The 27,290-nt window shown below is 36.3% G+C and overlaps 2 protein-coding genes and 1 long non-coding RNA gene across 18 annotated transcripts in view; 1 reads left to right on the top strand and 2 right to left on the bottom strand.

The window, feature by feature from the left end:
- Positions 1–23,914, bottom strand: part of Dhc36C (Dynein heavy chain at 36C) — a 111,713-nt gene extending 87,799 nt beyond the window's left edge. For 9 of the 15 annotated variants that reach the window (XR_015536350.1, XR_015536351.1, XR_002543404.2 and 6 more), the window contains exons 1-13: positions 23,457–23,688; positions 20,769–20,993; positions 19,054–19,571; positions 15,450–15,603; positions 11,043–11,069; positions 10,584–10,733; positions 7,685–7,873; positions 7,447–7,575; positions 5,984–6,228; positions 4,706–5,009; positions 4,349–4,564; positions 2,692–2,895; positions 741–1,153 (exon numbers count right to left, since the gene is read on the bottom strand). Coding sequence is in view for 12 of the 15 variants with exons in the window: in XM_022066152.2 (XP_021921844.2) it covers positions 741–1,153; positions 2,692–2,895; positions 4,349–4,564; positions 4,706–5,009; positions 5,984–6,228; positions 7,447–7,575; positions 7,685–7,873; positions 10,584–10,733; positions 11,043–11,069; positions 15,450–15,603; positions 19,054–19,571; positions 20,769–20,978 (2,759 nt within the window). In the remaining 3 variants the exon portion in view is untranslated. Of the gene's footprint in view, positions 1–740; positions 1,154–2,691; positions 2,896–3,239; positions 3,346–4,348; positions 4,565–4,705; positions 5,010–5,983; positions 6,229–7,446; positions 7,576–7,684; positions 7,874–10,583; positions 10,734–11,042; positions 11,070–15,449; positions 15,604–19,053; positions 19,572–20,768; positions 20,994–23,456; positions 23,749–23,798 lie in introns of those variants that run through there. The other 6 variants (XM_087353393.1, XM_087353394.1, XM_087353395.1 and 3 more) reach the window with 6 other exon arrangements.
- A 293-nt stretch (positions 23,915–24,207) lies between these two features.
- mEFTs (elongation factor Ts, mitochondrial) lies at positions 24,208–26,945 on the top strand. 2 transcript variants are annotated; one of them, XM_022066280.2, is made up of 5 exons: positions 24,208–24,420; positions 24,878–25,030; positions 25,131–25,382; positions 25,937–26,252; positions 26,454–26,945. In XM_022066280.2, exons 1-5 carry the CDS (start codon positions 24,208–24,210, stop codon positions 26,675–26,677), a joined length of 1,158 nt encoding a protein of 385 aa, XP_021921972.2. In that variant the 3' UTR covers positions 26,678–26,945. The 2 variants fall into 2 exon arrangements, with proteins under 2 accessions (XP_021921972.2, XP_021921981.1); XM_022066289.2 differs by lacking the exon at positions 24,208–24,420 and adding an exon at positions 24,436–24,752.
- A 113-nt stretch (positions 26,946–27,058) lies between these two features.
- The window catches only part of LOC110830929 (uncharacterized), a 45,972-nt gene continuing 45,740 nt past the window's right edge, over positions 27,059–27,290 (bottom strand). The window contains exon 5 of the long non-coding RNA XR_015536359.1: positions 27,059–27,178. This is a non-coding gene — a long non-coding RNA (uncharacterized LOC110830929). The remainder of the gene's footprint in view (positions 27,179–27,290) is intronic.

Genomic DNA, 27,290 nt, shown 5'->3' with positions numbered 1-27,290 from the left:
AAGCCATCTAGTTAGTTATATTCATCATGTGCACTTGACCTGTTTAAATGATAATCTGTAAGTTTTACTAAGTTAACTAATCTGGCCATTGCTTTGTCTAATTATGAATTAAAATCAACCAAAATTAACCAAGTAGCTACCTCTATGGTTCAGGGTTGATAGTTACTTTTCTGGTAAAAGTCCTGCCTTTAGATAAAGGTTTGTTACTAACTTCAAAGGAATCTATTTTTCATCAGTTCAATCAACTCAACACCATCAAAATGCATTTATCTGAGATTTCAGGTTCTCAAAGTGATGAATATAATGTAGGCTGCCTTCTGGGATGTTGGACCATGTTATCTAGTAAAAATTGGCCAATATTTCATAGGTGCTTACCATCTCCATCATTAAGGAAATCACCCTTGCTTTTCCCCGAACCAAAATTTTTATGTCTATTAATTAGTTGCTTAACCCCAGATCGGTCATTGCCACCTCCTTTCGGAGGTTTCCTAGTCTTTGAAAATTTTTATGTGGATTTCTCATTTTCCCATACATGCTACATCTAATGCTCAGTTAATCCTTCTAGAAAACAGAGTTTATATTCAGCTGTTACAGACCGAAATCAAATTATGTTGATAAATTTTGCTACACACCTCCTATACCAGACAAACATACATGATCATCTAGTGTAATAATTTTATGCATTTCATACAAAGGATATATACAAGAATATAGAAGATAACAAGAAAGCTGAAACTCACATAATGTCCTGTTCAAATGGCTTTATATATGGAGAGCTCTTCATAGTCTGTGTCTTGACAATGTGGTCATCCAGCAACAACTGTATGTCATCCACTGCACATAGAATGTATGTGCCACTTTCTCTGTACAATCTAACACTGAAAAGCATTTCATCCCACTCCTTCTGCATCTTGTTCAAGGCTGTCTCAAGGTTATTCTCCTTAGTAGCTGCTTCACTAATTATTTTAAAACGTGGAAGAAACTCTTGCAATCCAAAGTCTATCACCTTCGCAAGGGTCAAATCTGGACCAGGTTTGATTGGAAAGCCAACAAGTTCAGAAACCTTTTCCCAGTGTCGTTCTTTCATTCCTGGATTACCCAGTGTTTGAATGATGGGCACATGTTCACGGAACTCTTCTATGTTTTCCCGGATCTGTAACCATAAGAGCAACTTATAAAAAAAATTGTACTGAACTGATATTATACAATCAGCACCATTTCAACTCATAATGTCATCATTCCAAACACAAGAGTAAATTATTTTAAAATAGTAGGATGAAACGTTTTCATGGCGGTGAGTCTGAAGATGGCTATGATCTGGGTTGTTGTGCTGTGTAGTCTAGTAGAAGTTGAAACATCAAAAAACTTCTACCAAACTACACAGCACAACAACCGAGAAGACAGCCATCCTTATTTTAGAAAAATTAATGTTTTAACTTTTCTTGTGTTCAACCTTTATGACAGCTTATTGCGACTTACATGCAGTCTAGCTGGCCACGGATCACACTGGCATAGAGATAAATCATAAACCTTAGAGTTGAAATCTGGCTGACGGCTGACAGCCATGTAGTACAGTGGTTTAAATCCCCTATTCTCACAAAATAATGGTTAATATTTACTTTAACTTGCTGGTGGAGACATAGGGATGATAAGAACTGGATACAACATTTTATTCAGAAAATCTGAAGGGAAGATATAATCGAGAGGTCTACTTATTAATGAAAGCATTATAATAAAACAGATATTGAAACAAAATATGTGAGAATGTGGGCTGGACTCATAATACTCAAGAGAGGGTCTAGTAGTGGGCTTTTGTTAACATAGTAACAAACCTTCAGCTCCCATAAAAGATGAAGAGTATCTTGACAAGCTGAGTAAATATTAGTTTCTCAAGAATGATTCTGCTCCATTTAGTTATAGTTATTGTATGGTTTGTTGGTTGGTATATCTGTTTGTTTGTTGGATACTGGAGTATGTAATGCTCTTACATTTTCTAATTTATCGTGTTAGCACAAGGAATTTCGAGAACAATTGTAAATAAAGACAAGATTTTTTTAGATTTTCTGACAGTAAACATTATTTCTTTGTAAACTTCCTTGACTAATAATGTCATACACTTAATCTAATGAAGGCAAAAAAGTTAAATTTCAAGGCAATTTATCTTGTCTGCTGTGTATGAAGAGATAAATAATGATATGTAGATGCATACAATGATCAGTATTTTAGAAACTACAGCATAAGGAGTTGTCCCTCATTTGTGACCTGCAGTGCCATGATAGAAATTTACAACTGTATTATTGAAACCAGAAATCCAAAGTTTTAAAGCTAATCACATCACAATGGATCATGATATATTTGCTCTTGTACTCTGTTAATTATCACCATATCAAGAGTGTTTTAAAGTAGATCTGTCATACACTAACTTTTGTACTATGAACCAGTTTAAACAATAGATGCTACAATTGACAGGCACACACCAAAATTAAATTTGGCTGAATTTTTAAGTGAACCCCTACATTACTTCATCAAACAGTTTTGGAGATAAACAAATAAACAGATGGAAAGAAAAACAGACATGATCTCCCCCAACATGCATTCCTTTTATCCATATTTTGAACAATCAATGTATAAAACTGTCATGAACTGGTAATGTCAGTCTGCTGCAAAGGGATGTAAAGAACAAGTGCTTACAGTGGAAGTTAAATCCTTCACTGCTAGCTGCTCAGCAAATATCTTCTCCAAATTGTGAATGGTTCGGTAACATGTGTCCACATCAGTACTGATTTCATCAGGATCATGTGACCCCACCTGGGTGTTCATCCACAAGTCATGTCTTACAATAAAGTCAGTTGCAGTTTCATATAACTTCTTGTATGGGCTCAGCTTACATACCAGCTGAAAGAATGAAATTATTGCACCAATCTCTCCTTCCAACACCCAAAAAGAGAGGGAAAAGACCCAAAACAGAAAATAATTCCAAGACATCCCAGAAACTCTGCCCTCCTATAGTCTGTGTGGGTGGTGTGATTCTTAGCATAGTAAAAGGACACCAAATTAATACATTTCAAAAAATCACTTAATGGCATTATGGATGTAAACTAATAAATACATATTTCAGCAAAAAAATTAAAATAAGTAATATAAATAAGATAAATTAAAATGACTAAGACTTGATTGAGCTAAAACTAATTCCCCTGTATAGTCAAAACAGAATTTCAAATAACCCATGCAAAACTCACTTTGCTTTACATTCGACCAGAGATCTATCCAGAATGACCATCAGACACAGACTGTCCACTCTGGAATGTAAACTCCACATGGAGTCAAGCCAAATGCCTGGTAACCTAACAGGGCTCACAGAGTATGCAAGGAAAGATTAAATACTCATTCTATCATTCTACCTAGGCCATGGGGCTTGACTCATTATTCTGTAAACAGGTAAAATAAATACCCCAAAGGTGTGAACTTTAAGAATGTCTGTAAGATATTAACAGAAGTGCAATATAAATTAGAACAAATGCAGGTATCAAGACAATTAATTCTTTATCTATAGAGAAAAAAGAAAGATGTTGCTTGGTTTTAAACAAAAAAGGAGTGAAAAATATAATACATGTCAAAAGTTATACATATGACAATCAAGGGTACATATTAAAGCTACACAAAATATTGGCAAATTATGGTAGTGAGATGTGGACATTCGGTCACATAAAGTAGGAATAAAATGGCAGAACTGAGAACTTCAATACACTCTCAAGCTTAAATTAAAAAAACACTGACATTTGTGAAAAACTTCAGGATCTTAGTATAGTTGAAATGATTGTTACAAATAGGAAGTGATGGACAGACCATGCAGATACACTGATTGAAAACAAGTGGCTGAAGATGACATAAAATTACAACGACAATAAGAATGACCATGAAGACATTGGAAGCAAAACTCTATGACCAGTTCAAGAACAGAATAGTCTAATGCAGAAAACAAGTAGAAAAAGATGTATTGTTATTCCTTATACAGATCACAACATACAAATTAGTCATATTTTTAATACCAAGGCTATAACAGTTTGTGTCATATGTTTTTAAGACAGCAGTTTTACCTTTACTTTAGTTTTGCATTTTATTAAATTCAAATGTCTTTACCAGCTGTGTTTACTATTAACCTCACAAGGACACTGCTCTATTAAGTTTTGTTTTATTTAGTTTTTCATTAAATCCAATTTCCTAGTTTATAAAAAAATATGAAGTTGAAGCTTCATGTGATGTACCTCTAAGGACAGCTGGCGAAAGACAGACATGAGTCACTATACACTATTCTATGTAATTACAATAATGGTATAGAAATTATTACTTCTTTCTGCTGAGGGTATTGTGATTGCTCCCACCCATATGCAACTTCTTCCTTATTGAAACTTTCTACTTTGTCCTGAGCATTTTGGATACATGTGTCTAAGTGCTGTGCCTTCTTAAGATACTTGGGCAAATTTTCTAAGCTGCCAAATGTGTTGAAATCTTCCAGTTGCTTTTCATATAATTCCAAATCCTCAATAAATTTCTTAATTCGGAGCTGAAATTAAATATAAACATGTTACAAAAACCAAAATATATATACACATGTAATATAAATAATTTATTAATGAGATATCTTCAAGAAATTGATTGAGATATGTTAAAACTTTCAGGACATAAATATGTATACAACACTCACTCTGAGAAACTCTTGATACTCAGCTGATTTCTGTTCAACTATCTGGCGATGTTCATCAAAAATAGTTGGCATGCGAAGGTACCATTGGAAAGTAGAAGAGTTCTGCTTCATCTCAACTTGTGTGAAAGTGGTATAATCAGCGAGAAACAGCATGTACTTGCAAATCTCTCGCAGCCAATTCTCCATTAACAACACAGTTTTGTTCTCCATGTTCTGTACATATGTTATGAAATCCATGAGCTCTGCTGTGTTGGCAGGGAGAGTTAGTGTCTTAGCTGATATTTCCTCATATTCCTCTCCAAGTCTGCAACATGTACATACACTCACACCAGTTATGCTGCACCATATTTAAAGCTGCACACACTCTTAACCTCATCACTTATAAAAATAAGTAATTTGTTTCACACACATTCTATTTTAACCCTGGAGAAAGGGCCCCCTGGTATTAACTGGGTAGGGAGAAACATTTTAAGATCTGGGGAAAATAGTGTTACTGCCATAAATAAAAACCTGGTCATCCAGTCAATAGCCAGAACCTTTATTATACTATCCCATACCACTTTTGTATCAAATGTAAATATTTATCTATGAAGTTCTTCAAATTCTTAACAAACCATTTTAGTTTATTTTTGATTTTAAGAAAAGCTAGGTATGTTTGATCCCTGGCGAGGGCAGAAGATGTTTCCTCTAGCCTCTGCACCCAGACTGTTTCTGAGGCCCACCCAGCCTCCTATCCAATGGGTACCACAGTCCTTTCCCAGGGGTAAAGTGCGGTCGGGGCGTGATGCTGACCACTCAACCCCATCTAGTGCTGAGGTCAAGAATGAGTAGGAACTATACCTTCTCTACCCCCAACCACCTACATGGCATATAGTGGGACAACTTTACTTTTTACTTTTACTTTATAATAATTCCTCCTAGTATCTATAAATTACATTTTTATAAACCTTAATAATGGCCTTGCATACTCATCTCATCTCTCCTCTATAACCCAGTTTTGGTCTTGGTCACCTCTTTTGGAGGTTACTGGTCTATTTAGACATTTGGCAGGACTCCTTGGACAAAAGATCAACCTGTTACAAGGCCTATACTTGTAAACAGGACAGCACAACACAGAAAGAAGTGGACAAACATCTGTGCTTTGAGTGGAATTCGAACCCACTGTCCAAGTGCACAAGGCCCATGCTCAGACTGCATGGCCATTGTGACCAGCAGCCTTACATACTACATTTCCTAAATATAAATAACTTTATACATAAATATATATATTACACCCACTGTCTACATAGGGCTTGGTAGCTGTGTGTCATGTGGGCCAAAAGCTGATCCCTCAGATCCTGTGCCTGCCTCACCATAGTCTGGATCAGTTCATTACGGTGCATCTCATACATCCCCATTGTTACAACATGTTCAGCTCTACACGGGATCTCCTGGGCCAGTCCATGGTACTTCAAGATCAGTGGCACAAACTCTTCAAATGGATGCTCCACAGACAGGAATTTGTCTACTTCCTCCTGGGCCTGCTTATTTGAAATACAGCAGTCAGATAATTGATATCATAATACTGAAAACTTATTAACAATTTCTACTTGTACACATTATTCCTGAAGAGCATAAAGATTTGAATCTAGAGACATATCACATCCAACAATGTACGCTGTCTTATAACAAAGCTTCTCCAGTCCCCCCACATTCTTGTAATCGCCTTGAGTTTACTTTTTCATTTCTCTCTTCTTATATATCTTCCCTCACATATCCTTATACTCATTTACTTTCCATATTTCATTTCCTATATTTCTAGAAAAAAAGACACTACTGCCATACACGTTTCAACCTCAAGAGGTCATCATCAGTGGCATCAAGGAAATTAATTCATTTAATCAAATGGTTTAAACTAGTTATGGCCACCGGACCAATGGATCAACAGCAAAGTGCAGAGTTCCACTTCTGTGAATAACAACATTTAGTACAGTATCACTTGAAATACCTTTGTGAAATACCCTATTCATTATTTATTTTCTAAATCCAGTTTAAAACATTTGATTAAATGAATTAATTTCCTTGATGCCACTGATGATGACCTCTTGAGGTTGAAATGTGTATGGCAATAGTGTCTTTTTTATAATGTTAATAGTTGTTTTGCTTATTTTATATACATACAGTTATAGATGTGTAATACCTCTTCATAAGACATTCCCTTAATTTAACTCAATTATCTTGTGTTTGTAATTACAAATTTTGTATAATATCCTGATATTTGATATTATCTCATCTTGTTCATTTCTTAAAATTCTGCAAGAACTTAGTCTCTGTAATCTACTTCCATCTTCATTTATATTGATACTAATCTTCTGAGTTGTAATGCCCTGATATGGAGGCATGTTTCTCAAACATACAGGAATCAATCTGCATGTCTATATTGCACTACATCTCAGAATACCAACATCTTTACCACCCCAAGAAACTAAAATCTCATATCTTAGTGAATGACCACATTTACACTCTACTCCACATCACCATTATCATTTACTGATAATTCCACTGGAGTATGTTGTCTTATGACAAAATCTCCTTCATTTTTACCTTCTCTTAAGCATGCCTCTTGTATATATGTCCATTCTTTCACTGCCCTACTTTTGATAGATTATCTCACCTTGTCCCTCTATAAAAGAAGGTACTAGCCTATATAAGACAGACTTCTAAAAGAACTTGTCCAGTTCTATGAAATAACATAAACTTACCTCATCATTAACAAGGTGCATATAATCATCAAAATCTTGAACTCGCAACTCAGGTCCAATTCTCTGATCTTCTAGAATGGTGTTAACTCTCTCTTTGTAATTCTCTATGATGGCATCTGGAATGATGGGCTACACAGAGAACAAATATGTTCTGAGCAAGCTGTGGCCTTAGACAGGTATTATATATGCTACACCTAAAAAGTGACAGACTGTATCTGTAATAGCATATGAAACAAACCTTAAGAACTGTCTGGGATCCTCCCCAGTCTATGCAGACCTTTGTTTCAAGCCGGGGTAGGTTCCTGACAGCTGACGTTATTACATCGTACATGTGTAGTAGAGCATCATGGTAGCTGTTGAAGGATGGTTTAAAGACAAGGACCTTGTTCCTCAGGGATATATTCACAATGAACCCTGGATTCATAAGCTATGAAAAGAAGTAAAAAGGGAGAAGAGAACAATAAAAGAAATGTGTAAAACTTCTGCATATGATCTCACACAGATTGGATTAAAATGACTGAAAGAGTTCCATATATCTAAAATCAAGTCCTGTTGTTTATACAGTCCCAGTATAAGAATTCCAAGGAAGGCACCTATACAATGTTACTTAACCATGTGCTGAGACTGATTAACAGCATTGTATATCTCCCAACTTAAACACCCTGAATAAATCTGAAATGTTTATACAGACTTTGACTTTGCTGGGGCCAGCTTCAAAAGTAAAAACTTCAGTCAATAACATACATCATTAATTTATCAGTAGATATTCATCTGGAAAGACACTGCTTTAACATGAAGATGTCTGTCTGCTGGATTGTAGCACCATGTAGTCTGGTAGAAGTTTACTAAGTTTTAGGTAACTTCTACCAGACTACATGGCACTACAATCCAGAAGACAGCCTTTCTTCAAACTCATTATTTTGGAAACTTCAAATACTACTTGCTGCTTTAATAGTTATGAAAACTGTACAACTGTATTTTAGGGTATAAGAGCTCTTTTTGAAGTAAAATATGAAAAATAAAGTACTAGAAATAGGTTAAATTGTTCTTTTGGATTTTATTCAATGTCTAAATTATAAAATTATAAAACTACAACATTTCAGAATCTGGATTCTGCTACCATATTTAGGTAAAAAAGAGGAGGGAAGAGTACAGAATGCCTATCTGTAGGGCCCCTTGATTGAACTACCCTCAGACCTGAATCAGGTTGTAGTTTTATAATTTTATAATGTAAATGATGGACAACTGGGATTCGATGCCTGAGGAGAGCAGACATTTTTTCCTCTAGCCTCTCCATCCAAACCGGTTCTAGGTCCCACCCAGCCTCCTATTCAATGGGTACCTGGGTCCTTTCCCAGGGGTACAGCAAGGCCAAGGCATCTAGTGCCAAGGTCAAGAATGAGTAGGAGCTATACCACATCTCCTCCCATGCACCTATATGGTGTATGGTGGGACAGCATTTTCAGACAATTGACAAAGTCAAAATGAACAATTTTACATATTATAATTAACCACTGTCAAAAGATTGGTCATCTTATCAAATTACATTTTTTACAGCATTATATCATCAACAATACCATTATTTTCACCATCATAAAATTCTTAATCCAACTTTTATCATCATTAAATTATATTAGATGTCCCATTGTACATTACTCGATGGCTCAATATCTAGTCATAACATTTCATGATCTATATTCTCTCTTATAATTTTGAATGGTTCCTGTTCATCATTTTCTTCCATATAAATATTAAAATGAATTCAAAAACACAACTGCAATAAAAAAAAAGTTAACATCCAACAAGTACACCAATCACATCCACAATAGCTTGGTAATTACAGATTATACAATAGACATTACAACACAGATAATAATCTTCAGTCACTTCAATGAATAAGATCAACATTACACAAGGAAATGTTAATGAACACAAGCTAAAACTGCTGATTTATGCACAGGATCTTCTAGTGCATTCTTATTAAAATTTTAGTACCCACACAAGAATACTGGTCACCAGGAGTTTTAATGTGTTTCAATTAATGATGATACAATTTCAGTAGTGACATGCAACTTAGAGTGCTTTTACCATATACCAGAAAAACTAACAACATTTTATCAGTTATTAATAAGAAGATAGTTTTGACTTTTAATTGGAAGATTTAGGGGCAGTTGTTGATTGGTGGTTGTCAAAAGTAAAGCAGTTTGCGAAAAGAAAAGAATACCTGAAGGCAGACCCATGAGTCTGAAACATGATAAATTAGATATTAGGACATGTGCAAATAGGTACAAGTGCATATACCTACAATACATGTGTAGAGATGGTCAATAATAATACATGTGTCAAACAAATTCTAGAAAAAATGTAACCTTTCTCATGTACAGTAAACTCTTTCTGCAAGACATTTTTGTAAAATAATTAATAAAAAGGGATTTTTATATAGTATTAATCAACTAAAGAAATGCTATATTGGCTTTGATAACATTTATATTGGAGGTCCTTGCATATCTGCTCCAGTTTTTGTTTTATTTGGCTTTATCGTGTTTAACAAATTTTATTTCTATTTATTCTTTTACGTCCCTCGGATGGATGGTGTGGTGATGTCTTTTATTCCGGGACTTTCACTTTTTTACTTTGTCCGGAGATAGGGATTAGCTCTATCTAGTGGGCCCAACTGTGTAGGAACCTGAAGACGGAGATAGAGTCCCATCTCTGAAACGTCGTTTTACATTTTATATTTTACTAGAGGATGGATAATATCCAAGGAAATTTTTATTCAAATGCTCCAGCCTGGATGTTTTGGACTAATTATAAAAGTACATCAAAAGTTACTGTTCAGAAACTAAAAATAGAAAGGCAATAAAAGAGCAAATGTACAAGAAGTGTTAAATTATGTGTAATTTCAAAACTTTTTTGAAAGCTAAGTGACACATTATAATACAAAATATTTAGCCAGGTTCAATACATCATTAAGAAAATAAAAGACAATCAACCGCAGACCTCTCTACACTGTGAAATTAATATGGATAAATGATCCCATCTGCAACACAGTACTGCAGCATAGCATTCTGCATCCAAAAACAAAACAGAACAGAACTCCATGATTAGTTTAATGGGTTAATACTGGGAAATCTCACCCCCACATCACAGATGAAGTCTGTTAAGTCCACAATGGAGTCAAGACACAATGACTGCAACTGGTAGGTCATAATAGTGGCCAAGCAATTATAAAACTGGGACATCTTCTTTGGAAAATCTGGATTTGGCAACAGCTTCTTTCTCTTGCCCTAGCACAAAGAAACACTGTTTCATTTATTGATTAAAATAATTCAAATCATGCTAAGTAACTTGATAGAGGAAAGTCATTCTTGAGAAACTGACAATCACTCAGCTAGTCAAGAAATTTCCTACCTTTTATGGAATCCAGAGGTATGTTTCTGTGTTCCTAAGAACCCTATGAGGCCCTAAGCAACTTTCTGTAACATGCTGGTTCTTTATGATGAAGAGTTATTAGCCCTTTCCTCAACCCGAAGGCTGGAGGACCACCTGTTGAAGTTCTGTTACTACTTATTCAATATATTCACAACTATTCATACCTGGAGGCCTTCTCCACCATCCTCAACCTGTGGATGCACCATGATGTAGTGACAAGGGACTCACTGTAATAACTCATTTAGTAAAGTGACAGACAATACATACACACATACATCTTTAATACATTCCATGGATCCATAAGATAGTCAGATGACAATAGGATGCGGAAAAAGTCATAATAATAATACAATACATATTATAAAGTACAACTAATACTGTTGATGAAAGACTCTCAGGCTACAAACCGCATCAGGTGGTTGAATGGTGAATACACCATATCCTGTGCCAACGTTTCGAGAGCCATTTCTGCTCTCATCCTCAGGGCAGCTGCATAACAAACTGGTCCTCTGTAGCGTGCTCCCTGATGGGAACTGGCAATGGACGGCAGGTAGTAGCATGGTGTTGCTGGTGGCCCATCCATTGCTTTGTTTCGCACTGACAAATAGAAACCGGCAGTCAAGGTCAAGTGCTCACTCTCGCTGGCTTGACCTTCCAGGCGGACAGCAATTTTGTCACATGATACCAGGCCCGGCTCAGAGTGACGTCATCATCCCTACTGAAGTTGTTGCTGTGCAGGCGGATTTCAATGGCTTCTTTTATGAGCCGGTCCACATATCCTCATGCCCTGTCCAACACCAAGGTCCGGCTGAAGTTGCCCTGCTGCCGAGGATGAGAGCAGAGATGGCTCTTGAAACATTGGCATAAAATATGGTGTATTCACCATTTAGCCACCTGACAAGGCTTGTAGCCCAAAAGCCTTTCATCAACTTCAGTTGATGCGAAAGCTTCACTTTATACAATTCATACTATTATATAAATTTCACATAACACAACAAAGGGTTCACCTAAAGTGATGATAAGCTACAAATAAATCTACCCATTACATACCGAAGATAAGTTATCACTGATTTGTAAACAATAGAAATTCATCGACAGAGTAAAAGGAGTGTGTAATTAAGTATCTTTTTAATGCTACATTAAATTGCTCCTTTTTATTCACAGGACTTGAGAGACTTGATGGTAGACTGTTGTAAATTTGGATCCCTGCATTAAATGCACTCATCTGAAAATATGAGAGGTTGGCAACTGGTCTATGAAGCTGATTTTTATTCCTTGTGTTGACACTGTGTACAGCAGAATTGGTTTGAAAAAGTTCTTGTTTATTTACAACAAAGTTCATTAATGAGTATATGTATTCATAAGGAAGAGCTAAGATCTCAAATCTCTTAAATAGACTTCTACATGAATTTATAGGTTTTACACCAGCCATTAATCTAACAATTTTCTTTTGTAAAGCGAATATCTTTTTGCTGTTTGGTGAATTACCCCCCAAAATTATTCCATATTTCATTAAGGAGTGAAAATAGGCAAAATATACTGATCTGAGTGCATCAGCATTGCTGACATGCAACAGAGATCTAACTGCACAACATGCTCTACTTAACTTAGGTATCAGTTTATCAATATGATTCCTCCAATTTAGGTGATTATCAATTTGCAAACCCAGGAATTTTGTATTTATTGACTCTTGTATATACTTTCCATTATAACCAATACTTAAAGCATATAGTGGTGAGTTATTTGTTATAAATTTTATTATATTTGTTTCATCTAGATTTAGGGCCAGCTTGTTAGCAATAAGCCATTTACTCATATGAGACAGATCTATGTTTGATGTTAAACAGAAATCATGAAGATTTTTATTATAAATTGACACTTGTGTCATCAGCAAATATTATGGGTTCTGTTAAAGTATTCATTGTTTTTATTGTTGGAGGAAGGTCATTTGTGTATCTATTATAAAAATTTGCCTGCCACGGTGGTCTAGTGGTCAGAACACTAGCCTTGTAAGCCTGGGGTCCTGGGTTAAATTCCCGGTGGTGCTCAAATTTATAACTTGTGTTGGGCAAGGCCGTGGTCTAGGCATCACGGAGTTTTCCTCCGGGGGCTTCCCCGGTTTCTCCGTGGCATCCCAACAATTACTCCACTCACACACAGAAGAAGGCAATGGCAAACCACTTCTGATCATCTCTGCCAAGAATGTATATATGTATGAGCAGGTCCCTGACAACCTGAAGAGGTTGGAAGGATCCTGTTCATAATATATGGACCTGTTGTCAGACAGAACACTACAAATAAACAAATATAAAAATTTGTGATTTATCGATGTCGTCAAAAAATGACGTCATCAAACAATGAAACGTTATCTGTTTACTCGGCATTGTTGTACCAACACAACAATGCCGAGTAAACAAATGACTTGAGTAAGACACTAAACTAACACCCCCCCCCGCGGAGGGGGGGGGGTCAAGTGTTTTAACCCCCATTCCATATTAAAAGCAAGGGCCCTAAATTGACCTTTGGAGAACTCCTATTGTTCCCCAGTTTGAGAAAAAACTCTGTTTGTTTTAGGAGCTTTTACTTCGACCTTTTGTTTTCTATCTGTTAAACAGGATCTGAACCATTGTGCTGCTATTCTTTCAGTGCCACAAAAAATGTAATTTATCCAACAAAATTGGATTTACACAGTCAAAAGCTTTTGCTAAATCACAGAAAATTCCTCCAGCATGCAGTTTTTGGTTAACAGAGTTTAGCACATTGTCTGTTAGTTTGAATGCTCCATCTTCGGTGGATACACCTTTCCTGAAGCCAAATTCTTCTGGGACCAATATGTTGTTAGTATGCACAGAATTACTTAATCTATTGTCCATAATCTTCTCAAGTACATTAGAAAAAGTAGTTAACAGTGAAATCGGCCTGTAATTTGTCACACTAGTTTTGTCACCTTTCTTATACAGCAGTCATACTACTGATATCCTAAGGCGGCCCGGAAAAATACCTGTGTATAATGAGTGATTACAAATGTGTATAATGTGGGTTAAAGGAAGACTAATTAAGGCTGAACAAGCTTTCAAAATTTTACTTGTTATTTCATCATAACCTGATGAGTTTTTTGATCTGAGGGACTGTATTACACTTTTCATCTCAGTTTCAGTGGTTGGAATAATATTAGGACTGGGAAATTTTACAGGAAATGCAGCTTTTAAGAATGAAACAGCATCATCTGTCCCTGCTTGACGTAAATTTAAGCTTTCAGTAATTGTTAGAAAATAATTATTGAAGGCATTAGCCACTATTCCTGGATCCTTTACTTTTTCATCGTTCATTAGAAGAGATGGCATCTGTTCTGATAAATGTATTTTTTCTGTCACCCTTTTTATTATGTTCCATGTTTTTATTTTATTGTCTGATTTTGCTACAAGTCTAATGTAATTCTGTTTTTCTGCCTCTTTTATTCAGGATTTTACAATACTTAATATAAAATGTTCTTGGATTTGGTTCATTACTGTTCCTATTGTAGATAAACAGATTCCTTTTATGCTTGCAAGATACTTTTATTACTTTGATCCAGTCACTGTTTATTTTGCCTATACTTTCATATGTAATAGGAAAACTAGCTTCAAAAATATTTAGAAAAGTATACAAAAATGAGTTAAACTTTTTTGTTGGTATCATTGACTTTATAAATAGATTCCATTTCATTCCTGTAATAATAGCCTGGGTTTGAATACCAGTAGGGGTAGAGTAATATTTTGACACAACCAGGATAACTCTGGGGCCTATTCAGTGGGTAATGAAGGCTCTTTATCTGGGTATAAAAGCAAACAAAGCATGAAGCTGATAATTCATAAACTTCTATAACCAAGGTTGAGAATGCAAGTAGTTTTACCTCCATACCCACTCATGCCTTCATGCCTTAAACACAGGGACAACTTCATATGTTTAACAATATCATATAAAGAGTACAAACCATCAAGATCCCTGTTACATAGTTTCCTCTACTCCCCTTTCACTCTCTTATATGCTATGGCCACATTTCTCAATGTATAGCTGAAATAACATATGCCCAATTAGAACAAAATGGGGTTGTCTGAAATGTGTTATTATTACAAAGAAAGCAATAAGAAACGAACAATTATGTCAAATTCTAACCCCAAAAATGCAGACAACATTCTTGATCTTCCTATAAATTTCAGAAAGTAAATTAAAAATACAACAATAACTTAAAATTTAGTTCACACTAAATGCATTGGCACTGATACTGCCAAATTCAGCTAAATTAAGTAATTTAATTTTCTCCTTTCCCATCCATGTTTGACAGAACAAGATGGATACAAGGTGATGTTCTATTATACTCCATAGTGTTATTTCTTCTTCCACATGCTGACTTGTATGGCAGGTCACCAATTTAGCTGTACATACAGCCAATCTGACAATAGCTTTAGAGTCAAAAACATTATATTTTCTCTAGCACTTTGTTCCTTCAGACTGAGGGACTTTTTACTTAATCCATCATGTAAATATATTCACAGTACATCCAATTACCTGACAACTATTAATTCACTTACCAGCAATAATATGTTCTCAATGGCTGGAAACCACTGTGTCTTAAGATGATCCCTGGCTGCATCAATGTGTGTGGAGACCAGTGCCTGAAATTCTGCCAGCTCAAAAGCAACACCAATCTTGCTAATTTCCTTCACATCCACAAGTCTCATTTCACTGTCAACATTAGAAATATGTATGACATCACTACAAATAAAAGTTTTCCTAATACAGTTTTCTGCATGCACTTTATTATTGCACAGCAAAGTTATCGCTGCACCCAAGAATGACACCATGAAGGCTTATAAATGTTTTGGGGAAGAAAATGTACACATACCTACTTCAGCTCACAATGTAACAGAGCAGTGAACTTCACACTCAATCTGCCTCACCACCAAAACCCAGGACAGAAAGCATGGTAAACCCAAGTCCACCATTAGTTATACAATTACCTGCCACTTCAAAGAGAGATTTATTTTGAGAAGAAAAGTAAATGCATATATTGTTTATTTATTTGTAGTTTATTTATCAATACTTTTTTAATATCTTAGATTATATAGTGTCAATACATTCTGTTGTAACCACTTCACCTAACTATGACTTGATTTGTAGATGGAAGAGGACATAGTAGTGTTGGCTAAAATTTTCAAAATGTAAAAAGTGCTCTCTCCCTTCAGTTCACTAACTAACTAACAAGATGGCTTACCAAACCCAAAGGTTCATCACCGAATTAACCAAAACCCTCTGCCGGACCCTGTCCTGGGCCAACAAAATCCAGTTTCCTTCAACTCCTACCTCCTATAGATCCTGCCTGACATTATCCTCCTATCTACGTCAAGGTCTCCCCAGCAGTCTCCATCCCTCAGGCTTCCCAATAATACCTGGTGCACACCTCTTGTCCCATCCATGCACGCCACATGCCCCGCCCATCTCATTCTTCTCGACTTAATCACCCTGACAATACTGGGGGAGGAGTACAAAGTTTGCCATTATGTAATTTTCTTCACACCCTATCTTCTTCTCTCCTAGGCCCAAATATCCTCCTCAACACCCTATTCTCAAACACCTGCAATATATGTTCCTCCCTCTGAGTGAGAGACCATGTTTCACACCCATACAAACCAACAGGTAAGATTATTGTTTTGTATACTTTAATTTTCAGGTTCTTAGAAATCAGACGGGAAGACAAAATATTTTGAACTGAGAAGTAGCAAGCATTTCCAGAATTTAATCTCCTCCTAACTTCCTCATGAGTGTAATTTTAATTTGTTATTGTTGTTCCCAGATATCTGAACTTTGTAATCCTTTCAAAGGATTTATTATCCACTCTAAGACAATTCTGCCTGCCTGTCTGGTGATGAGATACTAACATGTAATTAGTTTTTTCTGAATTTACTTCTAGCCCCATCTGTCTACTAGCCTCTAGTAAAACATCTGTGTTCGTCTTTATTGTATTTATATCATCACCCAATGAATTAACATCATCAGCATATGCCAATAGCTGATGTGTCCCATTCAATTGCAAACCCTCCTGCTTATCTTGCACTTTCCTGATGGCATATTCTAGTGCAAAGTTAAAGAACAAGGAGACCAAAAAGCATCTCCCTGTTTTAGACAGTTCTTGATGGAAAATTTACTCAGATAAATACGAATTTTGCTAAAGGTTACATTTAAGTACATTTCTATTAGACTCCCTAGCTCTTTGGTATACCAAATTCAATAAGAATATTATATAGCACTTCTCTCTTAACAGACTCATAATCTATAAATAATTGATGTATGGTCCCACTGAACTCTCATTTTTTCTCTAGTATCTGACGAATGCAAAAGATCTGATCAATTGTTGATCTGTTTCATCTAAACCCACACTGATCCCCAATAATTTCATTCACATATGGTGTTAATTTTGCCAAAAGAATGTTTGATAGAATTTTGTATGAGGTTGATAGCAGACAAATTCCTTGGTAATTACCACACTCAGTTTTGTCCTGGATTCCTTCCATTCTTGTAGCATTTCTTCCTTATCCCAAATTAACAGTATAAGCTTAAGGATCTTCATCATCTTCAATCATATGCAACCTTTTGCCACATGCTTTAATTAATTCTGCTGGAATATGATCAATACCTGGAGATTTATAACTTTTCAACTTCCCAATGGTTAGTTAAACTTCATCTAAACTAGGTTCTGGCACTAACAGTTCAGCTGTATGTATTTTAATCTGTCTAACATCATCTGTGTCATGAACATTTAAGAGCTGGCTAAAGAAATTTTTCTACCTATTCAAAATGTTTATTGGATCTGCAAGCAAATTGCCATTATAATCCTTTACCAAATTACTCTGAGGTTCATATCCTATCTTAAAATTATTAATGCCTCTGTACAGGTCCCTGATATAGCCCTTCAGGTATTCCCGTTTCTTATTCCTGAAGGTTCTACTAGCTTCACGTTACATAGATTATCCATATTTGACTTGCTTGTGTCCTGCAACCATTGAAATTTTGTATGTTTCCTTCAAATTATTAATTTTGAACATTCATCAAACCATGGTTTATTTTGCTTTCTCTTGCAGTATCCTAGTTTCTCTTTGGCTGAAATTTTGATACAGTTTCTGATATTTTCCCATTCCCTTTTGATGTCCACACTTTCATTATCTCTATCTGTTTCTAAAATTTGAAACCTATTCAAAATATGAACTTGATATGCTCCTTTACCTCTCCCTCACTTAATTTTTTCAAATCAAATCTTTCTGTGTCAAAATTTTGCTTAGTTCATCTACTTACAGAAAGCCGCTCCCCCACTTTTCTACCACCAGATAATGGTCAGTGTCACAATCTACTCCTCTGAATGACCTCACATCAATTACATTTGTCTGCCTTCTATTATCTACTAAAACATGATGTATTTGATTGTGTGTGCTACCATCTGGATAAGTCCAATTGTATTTATGAATATCACGGTGTGGAAATTTTGTACCTTTTACAATCAAAACTTTTGAGGTAGCAAAGTTTACTGCTCTGACACCGTTATCCTTACTAAGTGCATGCAGACTCTTGCTACCTATTGTGGTCTCCCTCTCAATTTTTGCATTGAATTCTCCTAGCAGAATTTTCATGTGATACTTGCCAAATGTATCAAATACTGATTCCAATTCTTCATAAAAGCTATCCTTGATAACATCGCTTTTGTCCTCAGTTGGGGCATGAACATTAAGGGCAATAACGTTACACCAACGTCCTTCCAAAATTACGTAAGACAACCAGTCACTAACAAATTCTACTCTCTTAACTGCTGCCCTAATTCTGCTATGAACAAAAAAAACCGTCCCTAACTGATGACTATCATTCCCCTTTCCATAGAAAAATGTGAAACTGTCCACTGGGATCGCACCCTCTTTACGGTAAAGGTTGTTAGCCTTACATCCAACACCCAAGTTGGAGGACCTCCCCTCGACCAGTCCGCGACTGCTTATTCAACATATTCGCAGCTAACCTCCATACCTGGAGGCCATCCCTCTATCTGCAACCTGAGGACGCAACATGCGGTGGTGTAAGAAACCCCACCATACATAGCCCTTCAGTTCACTAGATGGTAATAAATTTTATGACTAAAAAGGTTTAAGTGCATACCTGAAAGACTTGTACCAAAGATCAAGGACCTTTGCCAAACAAGGATTCACTGTATGCAGATTCTTTTGTATCTTTGCTAAATTCCTCTCAAATGTAGGCCTCCATGTCTTGGACATCTGTTTCAGTTCCTGCCTATAAATTGAGTCATACTGCTTTATCTGATTGTTACTCTCACTTGGTTCTTGAAGCACAAAGTCTACAGCTGCTTTCTTTACACTTAGCAAGAACTCTTCCTTCAGTTCCTCAGTAAGCTGCTCCTTCACTGTACTGTATGTCTGGAGTTTCTTTGATATCTGTGAATATATGTTGTTCAAACATGCTTGCTCAAGTGGAGGTACATAAACTGTATTGATTCCATTATGGATATAATAATAGTATCTCAAGACTTCCTTCTCCTCTCGAGATGGAATTTGAAAAGTTTCCGGTATTTCTTCATTTTCCTTAAAAATAAAATAAACAAGTTTCTTGCGAAATTCCTCCCTTTCCTTTCGCATTGCCATGTATGACTTATGGTGTACCTAAAATAAAAAAATTGTTGTCAGTGTCCAAGAAATATAAAATATGTGGGCAGTCAGAAACTGACCCAGAATTCTGGTTTTTACACTTCTCTCCAATAAATGCAAACTCTTCCTAAAAAGTTCTGACTCTAGAAGTGTGTACATATATGGGAAAAAGTCTGACCAATATGATTAACTGACATGCTCTTATCAAATTCTAGGTCAAATTTGAACTTCCTTCATATATTTTTTTACAATTTTACTTCACATAGCATTGGTTCATGTTTGTTACATGAAGCAATGCTATGCGAGAAATAATATAATGACTATGAACTCTGATGTAATGATAATTAATAATTATAAACAATTGCTGAATATTAATAGACAGGAGAAAAGGAAATAAGTACTGCCTGACTCTTTAGTCATATACTGTATGTTACAAGTGAAGAAAACTGTGGCAGAGGTGGGTGTGATGAGGGATGTGTATAGTATTTTGTCTTACATCTCTTTGAAGATAGCATTCATAAGGAAAAAGAGACTGCACTCTAACTGAAGTATTTAAATTCTTCATAGTTCCTCTTTAACTCATTTAAACCCTATTCTCTTTTGTGGTCTCAGCCAAACTAACATTGCATTAAGTTACCATTGCCTTTTTTTAAGCAAGGAAAAGTGCTCATCATATTTTAATTTGGCTGCAATTATTTTTTAAAGCCTTATTTTAATGATATTATGGGATTAAATTATTGTTATTTTTGTGGCTTCTATGATTGTCACACCTTAAATTTACACTTAATGGTTTCTGATTATCTAAACTTTTGCAGCCTTTAATTCTGGCTTACTATGCTTATAAAGTCTCATATTAGCAGCTTTCTTTTAATGATGTTTACCATGGTTACTGATGTTATTTAACTGCTTAGTAACTACCACATTATTTTCATGATCAAAGCAGCAATTTTAAAAATACTGCATAGTGTACAGTGCTGGTGGTAGATCATGCATAATAAAAATTTACACACATTACTATTGATCAGACTGCCAAGAACGTAAACACACTTCATATTGAACAAAGTCTGTGTACATTTAGTTAACAAGGAAAATATATATTTAAATAACTTCTAAATATTACACCTGAGTAAATAATCTTTCGGAGTTACAAACTTTTAATTTACAAGCTTCTTCTCACAATATGTATAAAGGAACATAATCAACAGTTCTTACCTGACCCTCCTTCTCTTTATGCAACTGTGATTTAGTTTTCTTATGAAAAGGAACACGAGGTCTAAGGACTGCTTTCGGGAGGGAAAATAACTCTTCAAACGTCAAATTACTTTCATCTGGTTGCACTATCTTTTGTAGTTTTGATGACTGCCTCTTTATGTTATGCACTGAGCATTTGGTTGAAGAATTAGGTTGTTTCTGCATAGCCATTTTTAGTTGTTTCTTCTAGAAAGAAACCACAGAACAGTAAGAGAAGATTCAATGGTGGGTTGTGTGACAGTACAGTTCTGGGTTCAAGCCCCAGCTGCTAAGGTGTGAAGGTACACTGTGTGGTTTTGTATGGGACCAGCTGTTTGAGAAAGTCTTCAGCTGGAAGTAATGGTGCCAGGGTGCCAGCAGCAAACTTCATATGGCCCACCTGCAAGTTGTAAAGTAATTAAAACAGCTACTGTGTCATTATACACAATTGTAGTCGCCATAGCAGTGAGAGCCAGTGGGTTTGAAGCGAATGTTCTGGAAGGTCCAAAGTCCACGTGGAGTGAGGGCTGGTGTGATCAGAGCATTCGTTCAAATTTTGAAATAAACGACCTCCAAATTTGGGGAAAGGAAAGTCCGGCGACGCTGGGATACCGGGGGCACTCTGGTCCTGGATTCCAGCAAGGACACACACAGACTAATTCTTGTCCTTTGATTCAGTAAATAGTGGCCGTCAACTAAAGAAATAAACTACTGTGTTAGTTGTCTGAACAAAGTGTTTTTTTATTTCTGCACTGCAATTACGGGACTTTTTACTGGAAGCCACTATCCAAACCACCTCGCTGGCGTTCAGCTTATACTCCTCCATGCAATATTCCCTAATGACAAGCATCATGCTCATCTGAGCTATGCTCCAAAATTAACCCATAAATCCCATTATCACCAAAGGCTACAACTGAGCCGGGCAATTCCCCGAAAGGAGAATAGGACGGTCACAGTTATTTAATAGCTTATATAGACCACAGTAATGAAGGCAGTATAATACACTCACAGGTGATATGACAAAAGAGCATTATTCACAACACCTGTATGAAAATATATGTAAAATACAACCTAGCATGACCATGTCAAAAGCAATTAACAATCAGTGTAAATTCTGTCTGTGGTCTAATACGAAAATTATGGGCAAGAACTGTTTGACCACAATATGTTAATAAAGCTCTTCAGTATACTCAATACAGTTCAGAGACCTTACATTCCTTTAATTCTCTCTGCACAACTAATAGAGTGAAGCATAATCACAGGCATAGTTATATGAAGTTATTGTGCCATTATATTTAGCACAGTATCAATTATAAAACTATCCAATACAAGCAGAAATATTAAAGATTACTTATTTACTTTCTAACATGTTTCATCCCACCTGGAACCATCATCAGGAGAACATATGTGTCGCTACTTAAAGTCAAAACAACTACAGAAGTCACAAACTATATGAGTGAAGGTCACAGTAAAACTGTACAACATTGGAATATGAACAGTGGGACCCAGGTGTGTAAATACAGCTCAGAACTCACAGCGCAGTCACACAAGCACTTTGACTTAGAGCCCTATGAATGTTGTGTATGTGTGCATGTCTGTATGTGTCTGTGTGTATATGGATTGGGGGGGGGGGGGGGAAATTGGTGATGGCTACAACGGTATTGAAGAATATAAATATATATAGTAGTAAAAAACAATAAAAATATATCCAGTAAACATATTTAAAAACTTTGCTGGTACTGCATATCTTGAGAGCCAAAATCCTTAAAATATATAGCATGTAAAACAAATATTTTCATATTAATTGTGGGAGTGCATCAAGTTGTCAGTCATATAAGTATATTATAATTTCCTAGATGTTTACACTAGTGCACAATTATAATGTGATCCAAAATATTTGTGTCACTTCCTTATCTCAGAGTTTGTAGGCAAGATCATTGCAAAGGTAACATTTCATTTGTTTTGCATTAGTATCTAAATCAATGTTATAGCACACGGTACTGCAGTGAATGGACCACATATGCTTGTATTTCATGCACCTTGTGAAAGGGGGGGGGGGGGGGGGGGAGAGAGCAAAATATGACTATGGCATAATGGTCACATGGAAAAAATTACAGCTCTTGGAATATAAAAACTTCAAGATATTAAAGGATGTCAGTGGACCATTCTGGATTTTGTGGTGAATGACAAATTTCAAGTTTCTTCCCTGGAATCAGAATTCAGCATTTAAGTCTGGAGGTACATTTAGACCAATAGGTTTCCTCTCTATTTTTATTATAAGCCTACTCCATGTGCTTAACAAGCTCTGAAATGCCATGCATGAAATCACAGGAAATAAACTTGAACAAGAAATAAGGTATGTGTTGTTTCTAGACATACAAACAGAGGGGCAGGCAGATACACAAACAAGCAGAGAAATAGATACACATATATGCATGCAGCTGTGGACATGTCCAGCACTTAACACAATATTGCTTTTGTATTCCAGTTTCAATGTAATTTATTTTGTGACAAACAGAACATGTGTCAGGAATGGGTAGTGTGACTTATTGATCACTCTGTACAAACACAGCAGTCCACTACATACAAAATTTACAACCAGAACATGTTTACAATGCTTTTATGTGTTTCAGGGTTTGGATGCTTGAGGACACCTTTTCCAAAACCTACCTTAAAGCAGTGGCAAGTATGGTAGTTTCCCCAGCAATAACCCAGAAGACAGCAATCTTCAGACTCACCACTGTGAAAACCTCAAATCCTACAAATTATTAATTGATAAATGAATCCACACTAATACCAGCAATATAATATTGTTTTCTTTCCACTTGCATTATGGTTGCTCATTTAAAGACTTACACCGTTCTTCCCTTAAATTGTTTGCTACGGTTTCCATGGTAACAGTTCGAGAAAACGGTTCTCCGAAACGTAAATCTACTGTGAAACTTCGGATTTTGGATATGAACCACGTCGAATATTAAGTATTATCTACGTTTATACAAAAATTTCAGTTACCACTTTCAAGGTAAAAGTGGTGAGGCGAGTTTCCGGAGCCTTATGTGTAGGTGTTGAACATGGTTACCAGAACCTCTTTCTTTCACGTGTTCATGAAATAAATTCTGTTGAATAGCAGCCCGCTTCACCAATCAGCACTACAAAATCTTTGGGCCAAAACGGCATTCCGAAGAGGGTCCTGCGACACCTACCAAAGCCCACAATAAATATTCTCACGAAAGTGTTAAACGTAGTACTTCGATGGCAATACTCCCCACCAGCTACGTCCGGAAGTTACAAGTATTGTAATCGTAGGTGTGTTTGCATTCTGACTTAGGCACCCTGGTCAGCAGCAGACAATTCATAAGGATTTTACGATTCTGCTCTTTGCTGATTGCACTAACTGGGAGTTTAGGTTCAAAATTAGCTGATGCGGGAAACCGCGCATACCGTTTCGGAAACCTGGAACGCACGTGTCGACCAAAGGCTGACTTTGGACACCCACGAGTATACGTGGATGACGTTCAGCACGTCTGTCGTGGTTGCCCTAAAACGGCAGCGATATTCAGCACAGAGGTTACAAGGGGAAATTCTTTGTGTATATGGCTTGAACCTATGTTGGCACAACTTACCAATATGTGAGGTTGGTATTTAGCTATACGTTGTAACCAATGATATCGTTTGTGAGTGGTTGGCACTTACTAGAAGTTTTCGGATATCGCTTGATCTCGATGTTTTCAGTATATGCTGAAAGAAACACATTGAAAATTCAGGAGTCTTTATCACAAACATAGTAATTAAAAATACTTTACGAATATTCACCAGCCCACATAGTTTATTGGTATCCGTGTGAGCTGGGTATCGCACGTATCATGTTGGTCGTGGGTCAGTTGTAGACGCGCTTGTGATGTGCAGATTACAGCTGTTTTGAGGCCTTTTACTTGCATAGTGTATTAGCTTTTGCATAAGATTAAGGTAAACGTTCTAGATTGAATTGGCATTATAATGATACGTTTGTTAGCCTTACTTTTAAATATGAAGACCTACCTAATAGTTTATAGAATTATTTAAAGTGACGTCATTCACACTTGTTTTAACAGATGATTTGCAGGCATTTCATGCGGTTTCTTCATTCTGGACAATCTTGGAATTCAGTAAACAAATCAGTCTTAGGAAAGCTTCGGAAGAAAACGGGGTACACGTTTGCCAACTGCAGAAAAGCTCTCGTACTATATGACAATGATATGGATAAGGTACAAATTAACCGCAGTTGTATCGGAAATATCTGTTCTTACTACTAATCTGCCAAAATCAGTCATGGTAGAAAAGTATATTAGAAACAATTTGTTGTAGGCAGAAAAGTGGTTACAAGAGCAGGCACAAGCTCTTGGGTGGTCCAAGGCAACAAAACTTGAAGGGCGACCAACAGCTCAAGGCCTGGTTGGAATAGCAGTAGATAAGAATATTGCAATCATAGTAGAAGTGAACTGTGAAACAGATTTTGTGGCCCGGAACAAGACTTTCCAAACATTGGTTGATTCTGTTGCCAATGCTTGTCTTAAGTTTGCTATCAGCAAACAGGATATAAGATCTTCATTTGTTAAGGTAATACGTTAAGTAATGTGCATATAAGGTGGGGCTCAGCAAGTATGTTGACCTTCTTTCTTATGCCTTTTCCACACTTGTGAATCATCTTTTACAAAGTAGTTGCTGGTTGTCTAACCATTGTTACATTTTAAACCGTGCTAGTCCATCCTTAGAGGAGGCTAGGGCTCGATTTTGGGCTGTTACGCCATAGTAGTAGTAGTAGTCCATCCTTAATATACTGCAGTTTCCCCACAATATACTGTTTGTCATAAACCATACATATAAATCGAGCAGTAATTTGAAGTTGGATTTTAAAATGATTAATCAAGTAGAGTACAGCATCCCAACCATAACATACAATGCTGATCCCACTTCAGGAAAATAATTTACATCAACTTAACCTGAAATAACCAGACTTTACATTTTTGCAGTATGCACCTTCACTGTTACTCTAACCCATTTTGCTTTATTAACATGTGTCTAAGCTTTCTCTTTGAACAAAACAATGACTTATCATCTAAAATTAATGTGATAAATGATTACCAGTATATTAAAACATGAATTGCCTGCAGATAGGGCTTGATTCAGAGCAGCTGAAATTGCTACCGGGTGAAGATGGGAAACTACTGTCTGACCACACAGCTCTATTAATGGGAAGTGTGGGAGAAAATATATTTCTACGTCGTGCCTACTGCTTCCAGGCCAATGAGGGCATTCTTGTAGCAGGGTACACACACCCTGCCCCACAAAATACAAACAAAGTACTGTTTGGAAAATATGGAGCCCTAGTCGCATTCAAGCAGACATTACCAGAAATTACTGAGCAGGAGACTGTGGTGAAGCTTCCACAGGATCAGCTTGGAAGGCTGTTTTGTCAGCACATTATAGGTAATCAGAGCACCACAGTATAATTTAACCTCATGAGCTTTGATTATAAAGAAGATTGTATTCCTTAAAGTACACTGAAATTCCATAAGTGTTCAGTATGGTATCATGTATCACTTTTTACTTGTTTCCTGTTGCTTCAGTGTGAATCCTGTGTTACACATTAAATTAAGGAATTTAGTTCATTTGTATATATGTTGCCAGGAATGAACCCAAGCAAGATTGGAGTAGAAGGTGAAGATGTCCCGACATGCAACTCTGATGAAGAGAAATGTATGATCTACCAGGAATATCTTTTGGATCCATCCCAAACAGTAGCACAATTTCTAGCAGATTCAGGTGTCTCGTTGGTTGACTTTGCAAGGTTTGAATGTGGGGAGGAAGTAGAACAGTGCAGTCTTAATGTGGCTGTTGAAGTTGAAGGTTAGTTACATTCATCCTGCCTGTTACAATAAATTAAGAGTTTCTAATGCCTATTTCAGTCTGTGGTTATCCAGTGCACAGTATTCCATATCAACATTTTATTTTCAATAAATTATTTAGAATTTTATTGTTTCTTTGTATTTAAATTGTTTTGAGCAAATGTTGCTGATAGCATAGTTTCTGTAATGTTACATTTTCTCAAGTACTGTACAACAGAAAATTATAGCAAATTATTGATTTTTATGCTTGTAAAATAAATTCATGTTATCAGTCTTTTGAAATTTCTTCAAGAAATTCATTGTACAATGTGGGTTAAAACTCAAATCAGTTAAGCATACCAAGTTCCAACTTGACTCTTCTGTCTCCTAGCTTTGCATACTGACTGTCATAATGACATGCAACAGTCCTTCTTCTATATTGGTGACATGTTATCTGCAGAATAATGCCACCTGTGATAATTGATATTGTCTCGCCCAGACAGCTTCATTGTGTCTTGTTCAAGGATCCTGAAATATAAGTTGTTGGTATATTACTCTAGACAACCACAAAAGCAATGTGATGACATCATTACAACTGCGGTCTTGTCTTGTCACTGATGTTTCCAGTAGGCTGTAGATT

Source organism: Zootermopsis nevadensis, unplaced genomic scaffold, assembly GCF_977971745.1.
Source record: "Zootermopsis nevadensis isolate Lab colony 2312 unplaced genomic scaffold, Znev_1.0 Znev_ptg000022l, whole genome shotgun sequence".
In the NCBI taxonomy this organism is placed as follows: domain Eukaryota; kingdom Metazoa; phylum Arthropoda; class Insecta; order Blattodea; family Termopsidae; genus Zootermopsis; species Zootermopsis nevadensis.
Note: the sequence above shows the minus strand (reverse complement) of the source record. Positions and strands in the feature narration are given on the sequence as shown.

What these genes read in the sequence shown, in the direction of transcription:
- mEFTs (XM_022066280.2), top strand. Translation starts at nt 24,208, where the DNA reads ATGCGGGAAACCGCGCATACCGTTTCGGAAACCTGGAACGCACGTGTC. An exon ending in ACAACTTACCAATATGTGAG is followed by an intron (nt 24,421 to 24,877) that starts GTTGGTATTTAG and finishes TTGTTTTAACAG; the next exon opens with ATGATTTGCAGGCATTTCAT. An exon ending in ATGACAATGATATGGATAAG is followed by an intron (nt 25,031 to 25,130) that starts GTACAAATTAAC and finishes AATTTGTTGTAG; the next exon opens with GCAGAAAAGTGGTTACAAGA.